We start from the raw sequence: 20,378 nt of genomic DNA, 5'->3' as shown, positions 1-20,378 counted from the left end.
TTTAATGGGGTGATTTGTGGGGCGTTTCTAATAAATACTGTAGAACCTGGAAACCGCTTATGAAAATGAATCTTCCTTTTAATTTTTTTTTTTTTTTTTTTTTTTTACCAGTACACGACATGGAATATTACACACCATCACTATGAAGTGTAGTTTGTTATGCAGAAAACAAGCCGCCACACAGATCTTTGTGTAAAAAAGAAAAAAAAGTTATAGATTTTTGATTGTGGGCAGTGAAAAATAGAAATTAAAAAAACAAGAAAGGGCCAGGTCCTTAAAGGGTTAGTGGGATACTATTACTGTTTCTTGGTTCCCATGATTAACAAAATAAGTGTTAATTGTGTGCCCCTCCTCCTCTCCAACCTGTCTTCTGACAGAATGGAGAAAAAACAGCAGGAAAGACAGAGCTGACTGTTTCAGAAGTATGTGCACCCTCTGCATCTGTAGCTGAATCTGGGCAAAGGTGGCCATGTACATTTCTATACATTATACAACAGTTGTAGCCATTCTGCTAATATTTTTTTGCTAAAAGATAATGTACTTCATTTATAAAATTCTTACCAAGTCAGTCTCGCATGTCTTGAAAATCTGTTAAGATTTGTAAAGTTTTTCCAAAGATCTTGTCATTTAAAGAAAGGCAGATCTGCAAAATTTAACCTGCACATTCAGACAACAATGACCCTCAATCATGAAAAGGGGTTATGTGAGAAGTGTTTTGACTCTAATCATTTGCAAACTTTTTTGCCTTTTGGACACCCCCCTTCAGACCGTTTTAATTTGGCTATATGTAAAAAAAAAAAAAATTTCAGAGCTAGAGTTTGGGAAAAGTGCAAATGCTGTGCTAGACTTGCATTAATGTGCTCTTTTGGTTTCCTTTGCCTGCAGTAATACAAGCTGAAGTAGTTTGGTTTTTCTAATAAGAACAGATCTGGTCACCACATTAATGTGGTTAAATGCTATACCTTGTGAACCCTCATTAATCAGCCCTTCCACTGGCTGTGCGGTGCGCTCCATTTCTCACTTGATAAGCGAATGTTTGCCCTTTACTGACAAGCTTTTAATGAAGGCAAAATTCAGCACTTAATGGAGTAATGTATAGAGTGCAGGTACTTCATTTCATGAAGCCTGCACTGTTTTAGGCGCCTTATCTTTCAATGCACTTATTGTTTCTAATATATAAAATGAAGCTGCAGACACTCAAGTAAAAGGATGAAAAGTGAGCTAGTTTTGTATGTCCTGCCTTCAATTTTGTTTTTATTAGGCCATCTTTTAAATCTTAAACACTTTTGAATAACTGCAAAACATAACAAATAACAAGCTTCTGAGATTAGCGAGCATTAATGTCTACATTTAGGCCTCATGCACACGGCAGTCTCCATTGAACTACAAACTTTACTCTGTGATAGACTGGATGAAATCCAAATTTTGCTCCATTTATACGACACAAATTGAGTTTTAAAGGTTTTTACTGTTTTACTTTGTGTAGGGTTTAAAGAACACATACACGCAGCAAACAGTTTACCGACAAGTGCCATGACATGTAACGCTTACCAGGGAATCGAGTCCTCTTCAGGGTAGCCTGGAGGTCTGCCAAGTGCCCCGGGGCTGCCCGATGTCCCTGGCAGTCAGACCCCTTCTGGATCTGACTGTAAACTGTCTGTGCTGTGCGTTGATGGGTCAAGTTTGCATACAGTAAAAAAGTTAAATATTAAAATAAAAATATAAGCCCCTAAAAGTCACTATCCCATACAAACACTTAATGTATAAACACAAATACACAAAAAACCCACATGTTCTGTATCGCCGAGTCCATAACAATCTGTATGATTTAAACAGAATAGTTATTGGACTGGCATGGTGAGCGCTTTAAAAATGAAATTAGAAAAAGGCTGGAATTTTTTTTTTTTTTTTTTTTAAATAAATTTGCGTCCTTAAAAAATGCTCTAAATAGTGATGGTTGCGCACTCCAAAATAAGGGCCGTTCCACACTCGCGTGTGTGATGCGATAAACGCATGCTGCCTGGAACGCACAGCCTGAACGCTGCACACCGGGACTGAACTGACATGCTGAGTTCACTCCCAGTGTGCAGTGTTCGGGCCGAGCGATCCGGGCAGCATGCGTTGCGAGTTCATCGCATCACACTCGCAAGTGTGGAATGGCCCTAAGACTGCTAAAAAGAACTCTTCTCTCAAAAAAGAAGCACTTAACCAGATTTTTCAGCTGAAAAATAAAAACGTTATGCCTCTGAAAAGATGGTGATGCTAAAATATACAAGATTTTCTCCAAATTAGTTTATATTCAGAAAAATTGGGGAAAAAATGTAAGTCCTATAGGCGAGTTATTTCTCTAATCGGGCAGACCCATACAATTAAAAATAACCTACATATCATTTTATTGTATGGTGTACAACTAAAAAAAATAAAGTAAAAAAATCTTAGTAAAAAATTGAATTTAATTTCCTCCACCAAAAAAGTGTTAATAAAATCTCATTAATTCACTATAGATGCCCCAAAATTATGTACCAGAAATGTGCATCTCTTGTGGCAAAAAAAATAAACCCCCATAAGTAAACATTAAAAAATAATCTGCACAAAACAAATCTGCAAGGGGTGGTGCTCCTTCCATGTCTCCCAAAATACATGGAATAAAAAAAAAAAAAAAATACATGCCAACATAACTTAAATGTCCCATGTCTGCTTTATCAACTCATTTGGGTGCTACTATCTGCTTCAAAAGTAGAGAATTTAAAAAGATGAGAATTTTTATAAATAAAAAAAAAAAAATTGGCAAAAATTTATAACACAAGTTATCATCCAAATTTTTCAAGCTAATTTGAAAGTGTCCTTGATGCCAAATTAGTATTAAATGGGTTAAGGAGTTGATCATATTTTTTATTTTGGGCCTATCCACCATTCACGACAATCGAAACCGCTCCTGACTTTACTGCGCCCTGCCTTTTACACACGATCAGAGGTGGGTGCTTTTGCCCTATGGAATTTATTTTGCTAGGCTATAACATGTCATTCTTTAGGAACCTGATATGATTGGTGTTACTGATGAGATTTTAATGACTTCTCAAGATATTGTTAAAATGATCTGCTAAAAATAAATAAATTCGGAATACTTGGCATCGTAGATAATTATAATACCAGAGGTCTGGGGCAATGTGCAGTTTTCATGGATTAAAAAATTACCTTTTAGTGTTCACTCTTGCTTTACTTCACATGAAGAACAATAGAAATTACCTTTCTGTTTCTGGTAATGCACTTTTTTTTTTTTTAATTTTTCTTTTAGTGTAGCTGTTTGTCTTTAACATTGTTTGTTTATTCTTTAACAGGTTGTCCAAGTGTTAAATGCTGATGCTATGGTGGTGAAGCTGAGCTCTGGAGAATACAAAACTATTCATCTTTCCAGCATCAGACCTCCCAGACTAGAAGGTGAAGGATCTCAGGTAAGGGTTGTGACTGGCGGGAACATTTTGTCCTCAAATCTAAATTTGTAATTGCATAGTTCCTGCAGTGGATAAGGTTCTTTTGTACACATTCCTATCTTTGCATGCTAGCAAGACAAATTAGAAAATACGTAAATGTGTAGTTTCAATTTGGCTTCACCAATAAACTAAAGTTAGAAAGATTCCAAATCAAAAGCGTTTTGTGGTTTGTTTTCTATTCCATTATTATTTATTATTTATTATTATTATTATTATTTTTATTTTTATTATTTTTATTTTTATTATTATTTTTATTATTATTATTATTATTATTATTTTTATTATTATTATTATTTTTATTATTATTATTATTATTATTATTATTATTATTATTATTTTTATTATTATTATTTTTATTATTTTTTTTTAAGGTAAAAAACTTCTCTGCCAAATTTTTTTTTTTTTTACTTTCTCCTGCAGTGTGTAGTGTTTCTGAAAGCTTTATGAAGTACACAGTATAGATTTCAGGAATGAATGCTACAGATTACTATGTATAGTAAAATGAGCTGAAAAACCCTTACTTGGCTTATACCATCTGCCTTTCCGACATCCCCTGCAGGACCTCTTCTGAAGCTCTGTCTTCAGGTCCCTGTTTGCTCAGTTGCACACACCATGACTTTAGCCGCTTGCCGGGTGGGTAGGTGGGGGGGGGGGGGCACTGGCTATTTACTAGGGGCCAGGTGCTTTCTGGCTATGTACTGGGAGGCTGTGACCAATGCATTTCCCACCCTATACTCAAGTCAATGGGTTTTCACATTTTTTTTGTTAAAATTAGGTGCCTTGGGTTGGCTTATACTCGAGTATATATACGGTATGCATGCAAGGAGTATTTTCATTTTATGACTTGGCTCTGTAAGTGGATGAGATCACCCAGAGACTGTTTTGTAGAAGGATAAGCTGATAAAGGATTATAGTCTCAATTCCTTAGTTTACTATTATCTGCACTAGTTATTGACACAACTTGTCTTAAAAGTTTAGTTTCTATATGAAAGTAACTTTCCTGGAGCAGTTGACATAATTTTAGCACACTTTTTTTTTTTTTTTTCCCTTTCACCCTCAGCTCCGCTTATTATAATTTTAAGCATTGTCGTTCATGGTGTACTTTCTCATTCACTTCAGTGATGTACAAAACAAATGCTGCCTATTCCCAACATGCTATTCAGATGGAATATGTGCACATTAGTAGACAAGGAACAGTTGTGGTGGGTTGGCAGTGCTTAATATTAGCAACATTGTGCAGGGTATTTATACTAATCCTATCCATATGCTGTGATTAAAAATCTGCGGCTGAAAATTGGTGCCACTGTGGGTTCTGCAATGCAGCAGCACAAAGCAGCCATTTTCACTTGGTTTCTACTGCAGTCGGAATAGTTTTCCCTTGAGTACATCCTGTATATCCCAGCTTTTAAAGAACATTTTTTAAAAGAAGGTAGAGTATTGGCTAGTCTTGAATCCTCTTGTACTGTAACACTGAACCTAAACTTGGCTAAAACAGACAGCACTTACGTTAGTGTGTTTATATTTGTATTGTTCCATCATAGGTTACAGACACAGATGGCCAGTGGCATGAGTAAGGTAGCAGGTATAGACCTTTTACACTACTTGTTTATTTTCCAAGTACATCCAGTAACATTGCTATGCTAATTGCTATTTAGTAGCTCTGGACTGCAGTTAGGCTTTGTGCTGCATACCCAGATATAATTATAGTTGGCTTTGGTTGAATACACTTGATTTTACCTAATCCAAACTGAATTGTTGTGAAGCCTGTAATCTGTACTCATTCTTTTTGGCTCTTCCCCACTTATTCTGGGGTATATTCAACAACTTTATGTGGTACTGTATATTTGGGTCAATTTGAAGGCCATTCCACTTGACACACTCTGTATATACACTCATCCAAGCAAACATGTCTTCTGCTTGTAGAGAGGAAAGTAAGGATACATTTGGAGTTTCTGGAAATGCCAGTTGTCAGAAAATAAAGAAGCCTTTTTTTTTTTCTGCAATCCATTACAAGTTGACATATCCCTTAAAGAGGACCTGTCACCCTGGAAAACCCACCCACCAAATATGCCCCCCATAATCCTCCCCCCAGCTCCTTTCTCCCTAGCCATTTTTATTTTAAATTTATGTGCAGTAAATTGATTTACACCTTCCCGACCTCTTACTAAATTGATTTACACCGATCCGTGTATCCGGCGCGCTGGCAGTTGGGCTCATTCATTAGGGGGCTTGCCGACACACCCCTGGCACGCCCCCGCCAGCAGACACATTGCAGGAGAAGCCGGCAGCATTGCATCGCTGCCGGCTCTCCGCGGTACGGCCGCACCGCACGAACAGCGGCTGCGGCCACGGACTGCCAGTAGCGATGCTGCCGGCTTCTCCTGCAATGTGTCTGCTGGCGGGGGCGTGCCAGGGGTGTGTCGGCACGCCCCCTAACAAGCCCGACTGCCAGCGCGCCGGATACTCGATCCGACCTCTGATTTACACCGATCCGACCTCTTACTAAATACATTTACTGCACATAAATTTAAAATAAAAATGGCTAGGGAGAAAGGGGCTGGGGGGGAGGATTATGGGGGGGGGGCACATTTGGTGGGTGGGTTTTCCAAGCTGACAGGTCCTCTTTTAAGCTTTCCAGTCCTTCAGAAATAGGAAGATTTAATCAACATTGATCTAGTTGACAGATTTTGGTAGCAACCCTGTGTACCTCTACTCTTTATCTGTAATTAACGGCAGGGCTATGAAAATTGAACTTTTAATCCTGGTTCACAAGGGTTGTGGACAAGTCTCTCATCCTGAACAGCTTTCTGCTATGTGTTTGTGCTGCTCCACTGCCCCTCCCCTTTGCTGTGAGTAACCGCTCCAACAAGATACTATAGCAGTCAGTTAGAGCAGAGGGGCCACTGAATGAATGGTTTAGTGATGTTTACCGTGAAAGATCCAGCCAGAGTACTTGCAGGATCTAGAGACCCAGATAAAAAATTATCTGTAAGTCAATCCTGTTATAAATGATACAGAGGTATGACTGCACAGATCTCCAGAACTACTACCTAATGGTATCTTACTTTGATGGTAGATTTCTGTTAAAGCTAAACAGTACGCAGTTTTACCATACAAAGTATGATAAACCTTCTCACTGCTACATCACAGATCCCCAAACTTACATCCACTTAAATCTACAGAAAACTAAGACCTGGACAGCACCGCTTATACAAAATACATTGCGGCATGGGAAAAGGAGCTACAGATGCACCTCGAACCAGAAGAAATCAAATATTTCCGCTTCGTCCCCCATGACGGCCCAACCTGGAGGATGCCCCTTGACCTCTGCAGGGACAGGAAGAAGAGAGGTTAAATGCTCCCCCCCTTGCATCCTCCCGCCAGTGTTCTTCCTGTCCCTGCCGAGGCAGGACAAGAGAGGTGCCCTCTCTCCTCCAGGGGGGGGGGGGGGACGAAGTAAACTTACGGGTAGTCCTGGCTGGCTAAATCCCGGCGGGCTGGGGCGTTCGGTCGACCTTGTGTCCTCCCTTTCGCCGCCCTTCCAGTCCGTTCGTCCTGGCCGCCGCTCCGCGATCCGTGTGTGAGCGCGCGGCGGCCGAAAAAACTACATTTCCCGGCGTCCCCCGAGGTCCGATGACGACTTCCGGTCGCGACCGGAAGTGGCGGCTCACAGGACCGCAATGCATCCCTGGGAACGGGAGCGCGGCGCAGACGAATTCTACAGGGGGATGGGCTCCCCATTAAGGTATTTAATGTCACCTGGAGCAGGTAGTCACGCTGATCTCAGGTCTAAGATCTGTGCGTGACGCTGCGGTGCTGGTTTCCTGTGCTGTGTATTTCTGAAATTTTCCTGTGCGCTTCCACGGCTCTTATGATGGCTGACGAGGCAGACCCTACCCTCCTGCATCCTCCGGTTTCTGTAAGTGGGATTCTTGTGCAGGTTTGGGTTTTTTACTGTGTGTAAAATAGTGGGTCATTTATTATCCTCCGCTTGCCCTTTCAGGAGAAAGACCATGGGTCTAAAGTGAAAGGCAAGGAGGATAAAGGGGATAAGACGAGCAGGTCTGAAAAACCCGAGAAAAGCCGGCTTAGAAAGTGTAACATGTGTGCCCACTCTATGTCCGACTCATACAAAAAGCCGATTTGCAAGTCTTGCATCGACAATTTTATGAGAGAGGAAAAGACATCATTCTTAGATGAATTAAAGGGGTTTATCGAGGAGAAAATAAGCTCTTCAGTGGCCGCTGCTACGTCCAGGCCTCCCCCGAGTAAGAAACCTAGAGTGGAGCCGGATTCTTCTATATCTGAAGGGGGGGATGATTCTGAAGCTCCCTCTTGCTCATACGTAGAAGATGATGATCCTACGGATTCACAAAAAACAGAAGATTCACGTCATCTGTTTCAGTTTGAGGAACTCGATGGTCTCTTAAAAGCAATTAGACAGACCTTGGAAATCGAGGAGATTCTTCCCCCTAGATCTAAAGAGGAGGAACTATTTGGGGGACTGAAGGCAAAACGCCAGAGGGTGTTTCCCCTGAATGACACGTTAAAGGAGCTGGTTTCTGAGGAGTGGCAAGAGCCAGAAAAAAGGGTTATCGTGTCCAAAAACTTTAAAAAGAGACTTGTTTTCGAGCCCGAGGAGTCTAAAGTATGGGACACTTGTCCAAAGATGGATGTGCAAGTTACCAAAATAGTAAAGAAGACTGACCTTCCTTTTGAGGACGCGGCCCAATTAAAGGACCCTATGGACAGGAAGTCTGACTCCCTGTTGAGAAAGGCCTGGGAGACCTCCATGCTCAGTCTGAAAACTAACTTAGCTTCCACCTCAGTCGCAAGGAACTTGCTGTACTGGCTGAATGAGTTGGAATCCCACATCAAGGAGGGGACTCCGAGATCAACTATCTTGGAGAACTTTCCTTTGCTGAAATCTGCAACAGCCTTCCTCGCAGATTCTGCCGCCGAGGGAATTCGCTTCGCTTCAAAGGAGGGAGCACTTACTAACTCTACCCGACGGGCGCTGTGGCTAAAACAGTGGAACGGGGACATCAGATCCAAGGCAAAGCTGTGCAGTCTTCCCTTCTCAGGGGAGTTTGTGTTTGGCCCAGAGTTGGATGCTATACTTGAGAGAGCATCAGATAAGAAAAAGGGCTTCCCTGAGAGATCGTTACCTAAGAAGCAGCCCTTTCGGGACTTCAAAAAGGATTCCTACAAGGATAAAGGGAAAAGGGGACGCTGGAGCTACCCGAAAGGAGGTAAAGGGAGAGGGTTTCTGTTCTCCACCCCAACAGACCCTAATAGAAACAAAAAACAATGATGCCATAGTAGGGGGAAGGTTGCTAAGATTCAGAGGAGAATGGACAAAGGTCACTTCAAATCCCTGGGTCTTAGATATATTACTGCATGGTTACAACATCGAATTCCTCAGACTTCCCCCTACGAAATATATGCCACCTTCACCTTCCATGTCACTTACATCCCACAGCTTAATATGGCAAGAAGTAGCTTCTCTTTTGTCTTCTGGAGTGATTATACCTGTTCCACAGGATCAAGAGAAATCCGGTTTTTACTCTTCTCTTTTTTTGGTAAAGAAACCGAATGGCACAAACCGACTAATCATCAACCTGAGAGGTCTCAACGAGTTCATCATCTACCGGAAATTCAGGATGGAGTCGGTAAGATCAGCCACACACATTATTCACCAAGATGCATTAATGTGCACTATAGACTTAAAGGATGCATATTATCACATCCCTATACACCATTTCTCACAAAGGTTTTTAAGGTTTTCTGTCTTGTCTCCAGAGGGTGCTACACTACACTTTCAATTCTGTGCACTCCCCTTCGGAATATCTTCTGCACCAAGGACCTTTACAAAGGTGATGGCAGAGGTGGTGGCGTCTCTCAGACTACAGGACGTACTGATCGTCCCGTACCTAGACGACCTGCTTATTGTTGGCCAAGACAGGGGGAGCTTACTCTTCTCCAGAGATCTCACCCTAGAAACCTTAAAAAGACTGGGATGGATAGTAAACTACCAGAAGTCAGAACTTTCCCCAGCTACTGTGAGGAAATTCCTGGGTGTAAACCTGAACTCAGTTTACCAAATGTCGTTCCTTCCACAGGACAAGGGAGACCACATCAAGGATCTGATAACAAGGTTCAGGAGAAAGTCAGTGATCTCTATCAGAGAAGCTATGAAGATTCTGGGCTCCCTAACAGCCTGCATCTCCTCGGTAGCCTGGTGTCAGGCCCATTCCAGAATACTCCAGGGATGGATCTTAAGATCCTGGAACAGAAAACAGGAGGATCTGGACAGGAAAATCCCAATCCCACCTGCCGTCAAGGAGGACCTGCTATGGTGGTTGGAAGACGGAAATCTGAGGAAAGGGATCTTCTGGTCAAACAGCCCTTACATCCCAATCCAGACAGACGCGAGCCAGAGGGGCTGGGGGGCAGTGATGCCTCAGCAATTTTCCCAGGGTACCTGGACAGAGGAGGTTACAAGAAGATCCTCAAATTTCCGAGAGTTGCAAGCAGTATGGGAAGCACTCAGCGCGAATACTCCTCTTCTTGCCCACCAACACCTCCTAATTCTATCAGACAATACAACTACGGTCTCCTACATAAAAAGACAAGGAGGAACCAGGTCTCCTCTCCTGAGTACCCTAGCTCGGAAAATATTTTCGTGGGCAGAACAACACACTCTGTCAATTTCTGCCACTCATCTAAAGGGCACGGAGAATTCAAGGGCAGACTTTCTAAGCAGAAGAAAGATCCTACCAAACGAGTGGAGCCTCAAGGAGGAGATCTTCCAGGGGCTAACATCTTTGTGGGGCTATCCTCTAGTGGACTTGTTCGCAACAAGGGAGAATACCAAATGCCTGCATTATTTTTCTCTGGAAAAAGGGGAGAACAGGGAACGGCTGGACGCCTTCTCTCACTCCTGGGACATTCCACTAGTCTACGCCTTCCCCCCAATTCCCCTGATCGCCAGGGTCCTGAGGAAAATATTTCAGGAAAATACCAGAGCCATCTTCATCTGCCCGAACTGGCCGAAGAAAAGCTGGTACCCACTCTTGAAGAAGATGTCACCAGAGAATCCAGTCATTCTTCCGCCATCAGAGGACCTTCTACATCAGGGTCCAATCCATCATCCAAACCCAGGGAAATTACAGCTGTCTGCCTGGATCCTGAATCCAGCTTCTTAAGCTCTCAGGGACTCTCATCTGAAGTCATCAAGACCCTGAAGGCAAGTAGAAAACCAGTCACCTTTGCCATCTATCATAAGATATGGAAGAGGTTCTGTTCCTTCTGTAAGGACAGTCCACCTTCCCAAGCTAACCTTAATATTTTGCAGGTGCTTGAATTTCTTCAGAAGGGTTTGGAGTTGGGTTTGTCTACCAGCACCCTGAAGGTCCAGGTGTCGGCGCTTAGTGTCTTCTTCGACCAGCCTCTCATCGAGCACAGGTGGGTCAAGAGATTTATTAAAGCTGCCTCTAGGTTAAAGCCTCAGACTGTCAAAAAATCATCAGCATGGGACTTAACTCTAGTTTTGAATGCCTTAATGAAGGAACCATTTGAACCTATTGATTCCTCCAGTGTTAAAAACCTGACACTTAAGACAGTTTTCCTGATAGCCATCACTTCTGCTAGAAGGTTAGGTGAACTTCAGGCTATATCAATTAGGGAACCCTACATGAAAATTCTAGATGATAGAATTGTTTTGATGTTGGATCCAAATTTTGTTCCCAAGGTGGTTTCCGATTTTCATAGGAATCAGGAGATTATCCTGCCCTCCTTCTGTGAGAACCCTTCTTCGGCAAGAGAACGCGAATGGAGTTCTTTGGATGTAAGACGTTCTGTCCTAAAATACCTACAGATTACAGAAGCCTGGCGTATTGACTCTAACCTTTTCATCCAATTTCAGGGGAAAAATAAGGGGAGGAAGGCGTCGAAGGCGACTATTGCAAGATGGCTGAGACTGGCAATTGCCTCATGTTACGACCTACAGAAAAGCCCGATACCAGCAGGAATCCGAGCTCACTCGACCAGGGCTATGTCCACTTCTTGGGCGGAAAGAAGAGGAGCGTCACTAGATCAGATTTGCAGAGCTGCAACGTGGTCTTCATCCACGACATTCTCCAAGCATTATAGGCTGGACTTGCACTTGTCAAAAGACCTATCATTTGGACGCAAGGTGTTACAGGCTGTAATCCCTCCCTAAAAAAGCTTACTAATTTTGTAAGTCTCCAGGTTGGGCCGTCATGGGGGACGAAGCGGAAATTGTGAATTAGATTACTCACCGGTAATTCTATTTCCGTTAGTCCACCATGACGGCCTATATATTTTCCCTCCCAGATGGATTTATTCCTTTCTTTGTGTTGTTATTTCCAGATAATTTTCCTTTGTATGTGGAGCAAACATACTAAATAAATCTGGTTGTATCTTCCTCAGCATGGTTATTTTGTAATCACTGGCGGGAGGATGCAAGGGGGGGAGCATTTAACCTCTCTTCTTCCTGTCCCTGCAGAGGTCAAGGGGCATCCTCCAGGTTGGGCCGTCATGGTGGACTAACGGAAATAGAATTACCGGTGAGTAATCTAATTCACAATTTTGATGGGCCAGCTGGTTTTAAGAATACGGTATATGTCACCATGCAAGGAACAAACTTCAAACCCACATTGAGATGGTACAAAACACCCTGCACCCTACAAAAGTTCAACAGTGACATCCCAGACACCTGGTGGAGATGTGACTCAGACATTGGATCATATTCTCTTATATGGTGGGAGTGTGAAAAAATAAAACCTTTTTTGGTCCAAAATGGATTGCATAATCTTTAGAATCTGCCCAAAGGCCCCTTTTACATCACTCCTAAACTTCTCTTCCTAAATATCAGCCAGAGTTCACACCCCAAAAATCAACCTGGTAAGCTTTTTCCACCTCCTGCTACTGATGGACAAATCCCTTCTACCAATAATCTGGAAACACACAAGCCCCCCCCCCCCCCTCCATAAAACAATGGATCAATAAAATCTCTCAACTAGCTAGATTGGAAGAATTTAGCGCTTCTGACCGTAGGAAACCTAGGGACTACATGAAACTTAGGTGTGTTTTGCATAGGTCTGATTCAAAATATTAAAACCAGGGATACCTGAGAAAGGAATCCGGAGAAGATGCTTAGACCCTCCCTGATTCTTAATTCAACCCACCACCTTAAATCCCTTTTCCAATATGTGACCTAGTCATAAGGTTACGAAACGAAGAAAGAAGTTATTAGGGGAGTCTTTCCCCCCCCCCCTCCTACTATTCCATTAATACCCCACATACAACCTCCTCCCTTCCCCTCCCGCTTTTTCTGTCTTTGGGGAAGTGGGTAATCCCCACTCATCCATCCTACTCTCGCTCATGCCCGTGAGCCACCACATGTGGTTCCTCCGCAGTCCTCCTTCTCTGGTGCAAAGTCGCGACAAAGTCCTGTGTGTGTGTTTTTTTGCGCAGCTGCGCAAGAGAGGTTAGTGGACAGCCTGGTGACCTCACCGGCTGCGGCAACGTGAAGAAATATCAATGAGGGGGCGTGCCTAAATTATCTTTCGACTGATCCAGTTATAGTTGGTGCTGATCTTTCCTTTTACTACGTTGCAGGGAAATATAGCAGTGTTCACTGGAAACATTCAATGAAGTAGCCATGTCAGTATAAGCATTTGCATATGGAACATGCGCGAAGGCTCGCAGCTCTCCAAAATTGTTGTTTTGAACTGTAGTCCTACTTCTGTGTAATGAAAAGTCTACATTAACCCCTTTTACTAATGATCAATAGTGCAATTTGAGGGGTGTGCCTGCTGATTTTAATCTAGTGAATGTGTATGCAAGAACTGAATAATTGTCATTTTTATTTGGAAATGGAGGTTCTTTTCTAACATATCAAAAGGCCTCTAAAACACCTGCTCCCAATGTGAATAGGTCAAGTAGTAATTTGAAATACAGTCTTAGTGAGTCCTAAAGAATAATTGGCTTGACAAATTCATCCCCAGCCACTATGTAAAATTGCTACACACCACTAAAGTCTCATATATAAAAGAATGATCTGCTGCTTCCAATAACAATGTAAAATCTTCTCGCTTTGATTCAACACACACATTAGATTTGTTAAATGTTGGGGAAGCCCTGACGGAGTAAATATTTATGGAGAATTTCCATTAACATTTTAAGTGATTAAAGCAGACCTTGAATGTGTTTCTCTTGTCATTTCTTAACGGCGGAATTGCAGTAACCGCAAAATACCTCTCTCAAAATCTGACACGACATACATACATACATACATACATACATACATACATACATACATACATACATATGGCCCCCTACTGAAGAACACCCAACTTGGACAACCCCTAGTTATAAACGGCCCTCTGAATGTTAGTAATTGACTGTACTTCAGCATTGGTCTACAGTAAGCAGCAATAACAGTCACAAAGGTGTCTGCAATTAAGCTTTATTGTTAATCCTAGTTCTTATGACAACCCAACATATTTTAAAATCCAGTAGTCAGACTAAAAATTTGTATGGAGTTACAACTATAAAATATACAGTTCAGACTTGAATACAAATTCAACTTAAAAACAAACCCACAGAAACTATCCTTTACTTAACCCAGGGACTACCTTTTATAATATATACACTTTTGGTTAGTTTCTAGCTTGATCAAGTCAGGTAAAATACAGAGAATTAATATGGTTATTGTGGCAGGAAATAATGGGTCCTTTTTCTGATCACATATTGAATGATCCAAAAGTACAAGCCTGGTGCTGTGCAGTTGTAGGCCAGCTACACACTTGCTGAATTTAGTCTGCAAATCGTAGACTGCAGGGCCATGCTTTACAGACCAAACCCGTTCCTTGGGATGGGACTCCAAACAACATATTAAAATATGCAGCAAAGCCAACATTGTAATTGCTACAGTATTGGTGCTGATATTGAGCGGGGAAGCTGGAATTCCATGCACAATATCCTGGGTGTGATGAACCTTTGTCATGCTCTCAAACACTATAAAAACTACTTAGGTTAAAAGTGTTAAAAGGAGTCTATATTTAAGCATTGCGTTCAGAATAGTGTGCCACTAAAAACAAGCCTACAGCTTTTGAGGGTTAGGGGTTGGGGTTGGTTTCTCTGTATCTGGCAAAAAATGGGCAAAATAGCTTCACCCCAATCAATTAAAGAGTAACTGTACAGTTTTCCACAGATCAATAGCTCTTGGATAAAACAGCTTTTTGTATTATCTTTGTTACCTATATCCCAGTGCTGCAATGGCTGCCTCCTCTCCCTCTGCTGATAAGCCCTATGAATCCGTACTTTGTTTATACTTTGTTTCATGGGAGGGGAGTGGTTGCTGCTCCCTGCTCACAGGGGAGGAGGTCATGTGACAGTAAATGCAGCAGAGCTGGATGTGTCCAAGACTGTGAATGCAGATGTCTCCTGCACAAAATACTGAGGTACAAGATCTCCCCTGCTCCCTATCAGTCCCTCTATTCCAGTCTGTGATCTTACAGAACCTTCTTTCTCTCTCCCCTTATGCTGTTCACTTTCCCTACTTTGTCATCGGCAATATCAGCTCTGTGCAGATAAGCGATTAACCCTTCGTGCTCACTACTTATTACATGTTCCCTGCTCCTCCATGTGATGGAAGCTGCCAGGCTGTCACCATTTACATGCTGTATGTGCATTGTGCAGTGTTCATTGCATTTACCTGTGGGAAACTAAATGGATCCAATGCTAAATTCCTTTGAGAGAACACAAGGCATCATGGGATGTGTGGACAAGCTAGCTGGTCTCAGCCTGAGGGCGTAGACTGACAGAAATTAGTTTCCGCCTACTTCACCTCTTGTGAGAGATTTTTGTGAAACTCTTTCAGAAAAGAAAATGCCGTAACTTTGGAAAGAAAAGGACAAGCAAAAGTAGGCATCGTTCGGTTTGTTTTCAACGGGGGAATCGCATATAATAATTTGGTAAATCGCTAACTATATATCTTCTCAGATTTTCAAACTTTAAATGGGACTATGGTCTTGGAAAGTACTAGACCTACTGTGCAGTCGGGGTTGAGAAACTCCTTTTGAACCTAGGCTCAGTAATGGAAAGCAAAGTATTTGAAGTTCTGATCTTGCCCTTATAAAGATTTATTCTGAAAATAATTCATACTAGGTTAAAGGTTTTAGATTAAATATACCATTTGTAACTGGGTATAGTCCACTGCCTTTCTCACCTTTTGGAATGAATTTGACATGGGATCCCAATTTTCCTGTGATTCTTCTACTAATCTTTTAATGCATTTAATCATTTAATGCAATACAATAAGTAGTTTACAAGCACTATGCTAACATGTATCAGCAAATTCTTACTAGATTGGAGGGATATTGCAATTTGGAATCCATTCAGGAAATGCAACAAAATAGTTGCTAAGGGTAACGGCATGAGTAAATGTTTTAAAGTTGTATATCCCTGGAGAACTTATGCAAATTGATGCTAATAAAACTTTAAATTGAATGTGTCGCCAAAGGGCTGTTTTTAGTAGTGCCCATGTTCCCACAGGCATGGTAAAACATAATGTATAATGGTTAATGAAATTGATTTAGATGAAAATTGACCTTGCTCCCTGCCAGCTTTCAGCTTCAGGTCCCGGGGATGTGTGTGGTCCACACAGTCACCTCCATTTAACCGGTTCGCGACCTCCTGCCGTGTATTCACGGCGGCGGTCGCGTCGCGCTGCATGAAGAGGGCTCACGCACTGAGCCCTCTTCATAGCCGGTAAGTCTTTGCTGCATATTGCAGCAAAGGCTTACCGGTAACATCCGCGATCGGTGCTAGCACCGATCGCGGGTGTTTTCACAGCGTGGGCTGCCGGCAAAGCTGCCGGCAGCCTCAGATGGTGGCGCATGGGCGACCGCCATCTTACCTGGGATCGCCGCTCCCCGTGACGTCATCGGGCGATCCGTCTCCATGGTAGCCTCGGGTCTTCTGAAGACCCGAGGCTATTTCGTTTTAACCCCTTCATTATAATGTGCTGATAGCACATTGTAATGAATGAGGAAGAAAATCCCCATATACTGTAGTAGGATCGATCAGACAACCTAGGGTTAAAGTACCCTAGGGAGTCTGAAAAATAGTATAAATAAAAATAAAAAAAAGTTTAAAAAAAAAAATTATAATAAAAAAACCTAAAATTTCAAATCACCCCCCTTTCCCTAGAACTGACATAAATATAAATAAACAGTAAAAATCATAAACACATCAGGTATCGACGCGTCCGAAAATGCCCGATCTATCAAAATATGATAACGGTTTTTCAATGCGTTTAACCCCGTAACGGAAAATAGCGCCCAAAGTCGAAAATGGCACTTTTTTGCCATTTTGAAAAATCTAAAAAAATCTATAAAAAGTGATCAAAAGGTCGTACAGTCCTAAAAATGATATCATTGAACATATTATCAAATTTCGCAAAAAATGACACCACCCACAGCTCCGTACACCATAGTATAAAAAAGTTATTAGCGCCAGAAGTTGGCAAAATAAAAAAAAATATTTTTGTACAGGAGGTTTTAATTTTTGTAAATGTATGAAAACATTATAAAACCTATACAAATTTGGTATCCCCTTAATCGTACCGACCCAAAGAATAAAGTAGACTTGTCATTTGGGGCGCTCAATGAAAGACGTAATATCTAAGCCCACAAGAATATGGCGCAAATGCGTGTTTTCACCATTTTCATTGCATTTGGAATTTTTTTCCCGCTTCCGAGTACATGGTATGGAATATTCAATACCATCACTATGAAGTGCAATTTGTTACGCAGAAAACAAGCCGTCACACAGCTCTTTACGTGTAAAAATAAAAAAGTTATAGATTTTTGAAGGTGGGGAGTGAAAAATGGACATGAAAAAACAGGAAAGGGCCCGGTCCTTAACCGGTTAAGGTAATCGCTCCTCATCCTCCACATGCGAATTCAAAACAAGCGTCCCACCTCCTCCCTTCCCTTCTCCTCCTCTAGCTGATCTTCCTTATTCAATTTCAAAGCCAGCCCCTCCCCCCCCCCCCCCCCCCTTTTACGCTGCTCTTTGTGCATGGCAAGTATTGGCTGCTGACTGGTCAAGCAAACTTTGCTTGCTGCAGTCCGCGAACGGCAGGAGGGAGGAGCTGGTATGTTTTAACTTTTATTTCATCTTATTTAAATCCAAGTAGAAGGTAAAACCATTTTACAAAATATCTACTGTGTCTGTAGGAACCTCAGCACTACTAGAACACCCCTCTGGTGACAGGTTACCTTTAAAACCCTTTGTGGTGGCTCAACCATATTCGCATGTATGGGCAAATCCATCTCTTTTGTGTGGTGTGTCCCCCCCCCCCTTCTTTAGTAACTTCAATCTCAACCATTTGTGTGCGTGTACAAAACTTGTAGGTTACTTGTGCACCTGGCTCTCAGTAGTTGCTCACACTGATAAATATAGAATTGGTGTAACATGAACCCTTTGCTTTCTCTAATTTATATACTTCTGCTGTGAACATTGATTCTTGTTAATTGCTGTCTTTCTGTTTCTTTTGTTTTTTCCATAAAAGAACCAAATGGGCTTTGAGCTCTACTTTCTACCTGTCAATTACCAGGCATCCCTAAAAGAGTGTAGTGATGGTTTAATGTATGCTATTGTGGCACTTAAACACTTATCCCTATAATTTAAGTGTTCCACAACTAAAGGCCTTAGGAAACAAAAAACTATTGCTGAGCTATACAAATCTGTCCAATCAGGCACTAGAGGGGTTAAAAAAATTATTAAATTGCCTATTTCCATAATCGCCCATTAAATGATCCCCCTAAAGAACCAGTTATTTCATGCATCCAAATATGCAAGATTTTGCAGTGTAAAATTAGTTCAAAGCATATTTCACAGGAGCACGACTTGTGTCATCAAAAGGCATGCAGGATTTTCAAAGAAATAGGCTTCATGTACTGATTTGCATTTATATAGTTAGTTTCCGTGTACTGCATGCATTTGTAATGCTGAGCCAGATACCGGCACATGTGTTAAAATGCACCCCTGACGTTTAATTACACAATGGAAGTCCTTGCCACTAAATGGTGGTTGTGGTTTTTATGCTGTATGTGTGCTATAAACACCTTTTGTATAAGAAACACCATATGGGACCAAGTACCTGTTGTGAAATAAAAGCTACTAAGCTTTTCTTGTCAATATATTTTAAAGAATTATCATTTCAACAACCTTTAGCTCCTTCTACACTCACACTTTTCTCTGTGGAGTGTTTCCTATCTCTGGTCACGTGTTTTATATTTTTTGCTAGGGCATTTTCAGACTACTGTGGTCAATCTGTGTATCGCAAACTGTACAGTGTCCTAGTTTGATTGAATACTGTGTTGGGGACAGGACTCTATGGATCATAGTGATATGAGGCAAGGACTCCCCATTTCTTTGCAAAACAGCAGCACCAAACCGTAATCATGATTACAATTTGCTGCTCTTGTTTTACAGGGAAACCCATTACTTTTGCACCCTCACTGTGACCACACTTCCTGCGACGGCACTCCATGCATCAGTCTGTAAATTGCAATGCAAAGGTTGCACTCTGTCCCACTCGGCTTCAAAAGCATGGCACAAATTCAAACAGACTTTTTCCAGTTGCTGTCAGAATTGTCACAGGCATTTTATTTTGTATCTCCACAAACAGCAATGCACCTGTCATGGTATGTGCTGGTATTGAAGCTCAGCAATACCACATGCCACCAATGGTCAGGAGAGGAGCTGTTCCTGAAAGGCAGCAGCCATGTATTTCAACCTTTAGACAACCCACTTAAGGCCTGTGGGCACAGGCCTGAACTCTTAACTACATTGTACATAGCTTTGCTACTTTATTGCATGAAACCATATACAAAATAATCAGCATAGTGTAAGATCCTGAACTGTTTAATCCACTGTTAATTGCAAAATAGAAAATTTAAAGCAGAAGAAATCCTCTAGGTATTCTTCTAGACCTGATTTATTTTATTTACTGGTATTTTTTTTTTTTTTTGGATTGCAAATAAGCCATCTTTCTTTATTACCACATTTTGGCTTCCTGTAAAGGAACATTTATAATCTCTGGCACAACCCTTGCATTTTGTTAGATTGAATACTCCCTATTCTGGGTGTCGCAATCTGGAATGTTTGGCTGATTTGTTCTAGTTTAGAAATGACCTTAAACACTTGTCACCCCATCACCTAGAAGTTAATTCAGCATTTTATAAAACCCCGGAATACAAAATCCCTCTGTCGCATTGCTTAAACTGCAATACTCATCGGTTTTTGCATGCATGAGTAAGCCCTGACCTTTCACAGCCTCATCTTCTACTAGTAACTGATCTGAAGATGACTGGTCTACTGGAATGAAAATGGAATAATCCCAAACTTCCCCTTTTCCAACAGTCGAGTATTTAAAAAAAAAAACAAAAAAAAAAAACTGCTGTAAAATGAAATATATTTCTATGTATATGTAGGGTGCTGGTTTCCTAGGTTGTTGTGGAAGTTCCAGAATTGAAATCTACAGAAAGCTGGAAAATGGCAGCAGTGATTTTTTTTAAATTTTTTTTTTTTTTTTTTGTGGTCTTTGAAATATATATAGAAATATGTATATACCACCATCAGCACAAGATATAAAATGGAGTGATTGTTTGCATTCACTATAAGAAAGAAGGTCCACTGGCCTGTGTGACCGTTGTGCAGAATTGGCATTGGACCACGGAGATGCAGTGTTCACAATTGACTTGAACATAGAATAACTCTCCTGTGTGGCTTTATTCTTCCCAGTCATGAGAGCAGTGGTTCTCAACCTGTGGGTCGGGACCCCAG

The 20,378-nt window shown here is 41.5% G+C and overlaps 2 protein-coding genes across 4 annotated transcripts in view; both read left to right on the top strand.

Annotated features, from left to right (window-relative positions):
- Positions 1-20,378, top strand: part of SND1 (staphylococcal nuclease and tudor domain containing 1) — a 402,857-nt gene that overhangs the window by 50,108 nt on the left and 332,371 nt on the right. For both annotated transcript variants that reach the window (XM_072147568.1, XM_072147569.1), the window contains exon 10: positions 3,339-3,452. In XM_072147568.1, the coding sequence (XP_072003669.1) occupies positions 3,339-3,452 (114 nt within the window). The remainder of the gene's footprint in view (positions 1-3,338; positions 3,453-20,378) is intronic.
- LOC140127185 (uncharacterized) lies at positions 8,710-12,085 on the top strand. 2 transcript variants are annotated; one of them, XM_072147567.1, is made up of 3 exons: positions 8,710-10,958; positions 11,245-11,340; positions 11,419-11,607. In XM_072147567.1, exons 1-3 carry the CDS (start codon positions 8,845-8,847, stop codon positions 11,468-11,470), a joined length of 2,262 nt encoding a protein of 753 aa, XP_072003668.1. In that variant the 5' UTR covers positions 8,710-8,844; the 3' UTR covers positions 11,471-11,607. The 2 variants fall into 2 exon arrangements, with proteins under 2 accessions (XP_072003668.1, XP_072003667.1); XM_072147566.1 differs by having other exon boundaries at positions 8,710-11,340; positions 11,419-12,085.

This window comes from Engystomops pustulosus, chromosome 4 (genome assembly GCF_040894005.1).
Source record: "Engystomops pustulosus chromosome 4, aEngPut4.maternal, whole genome shotgun sequence".
Lineage (NCBI taxonomy): Eukaryota > Metazoa > Chordata > Amphibia > Anura > Leptodactylidae > Engystomops > Engystomops pustulosus.
This window is presented reverse-complemented; position numbering and strand designations above follow the sequence as displayed.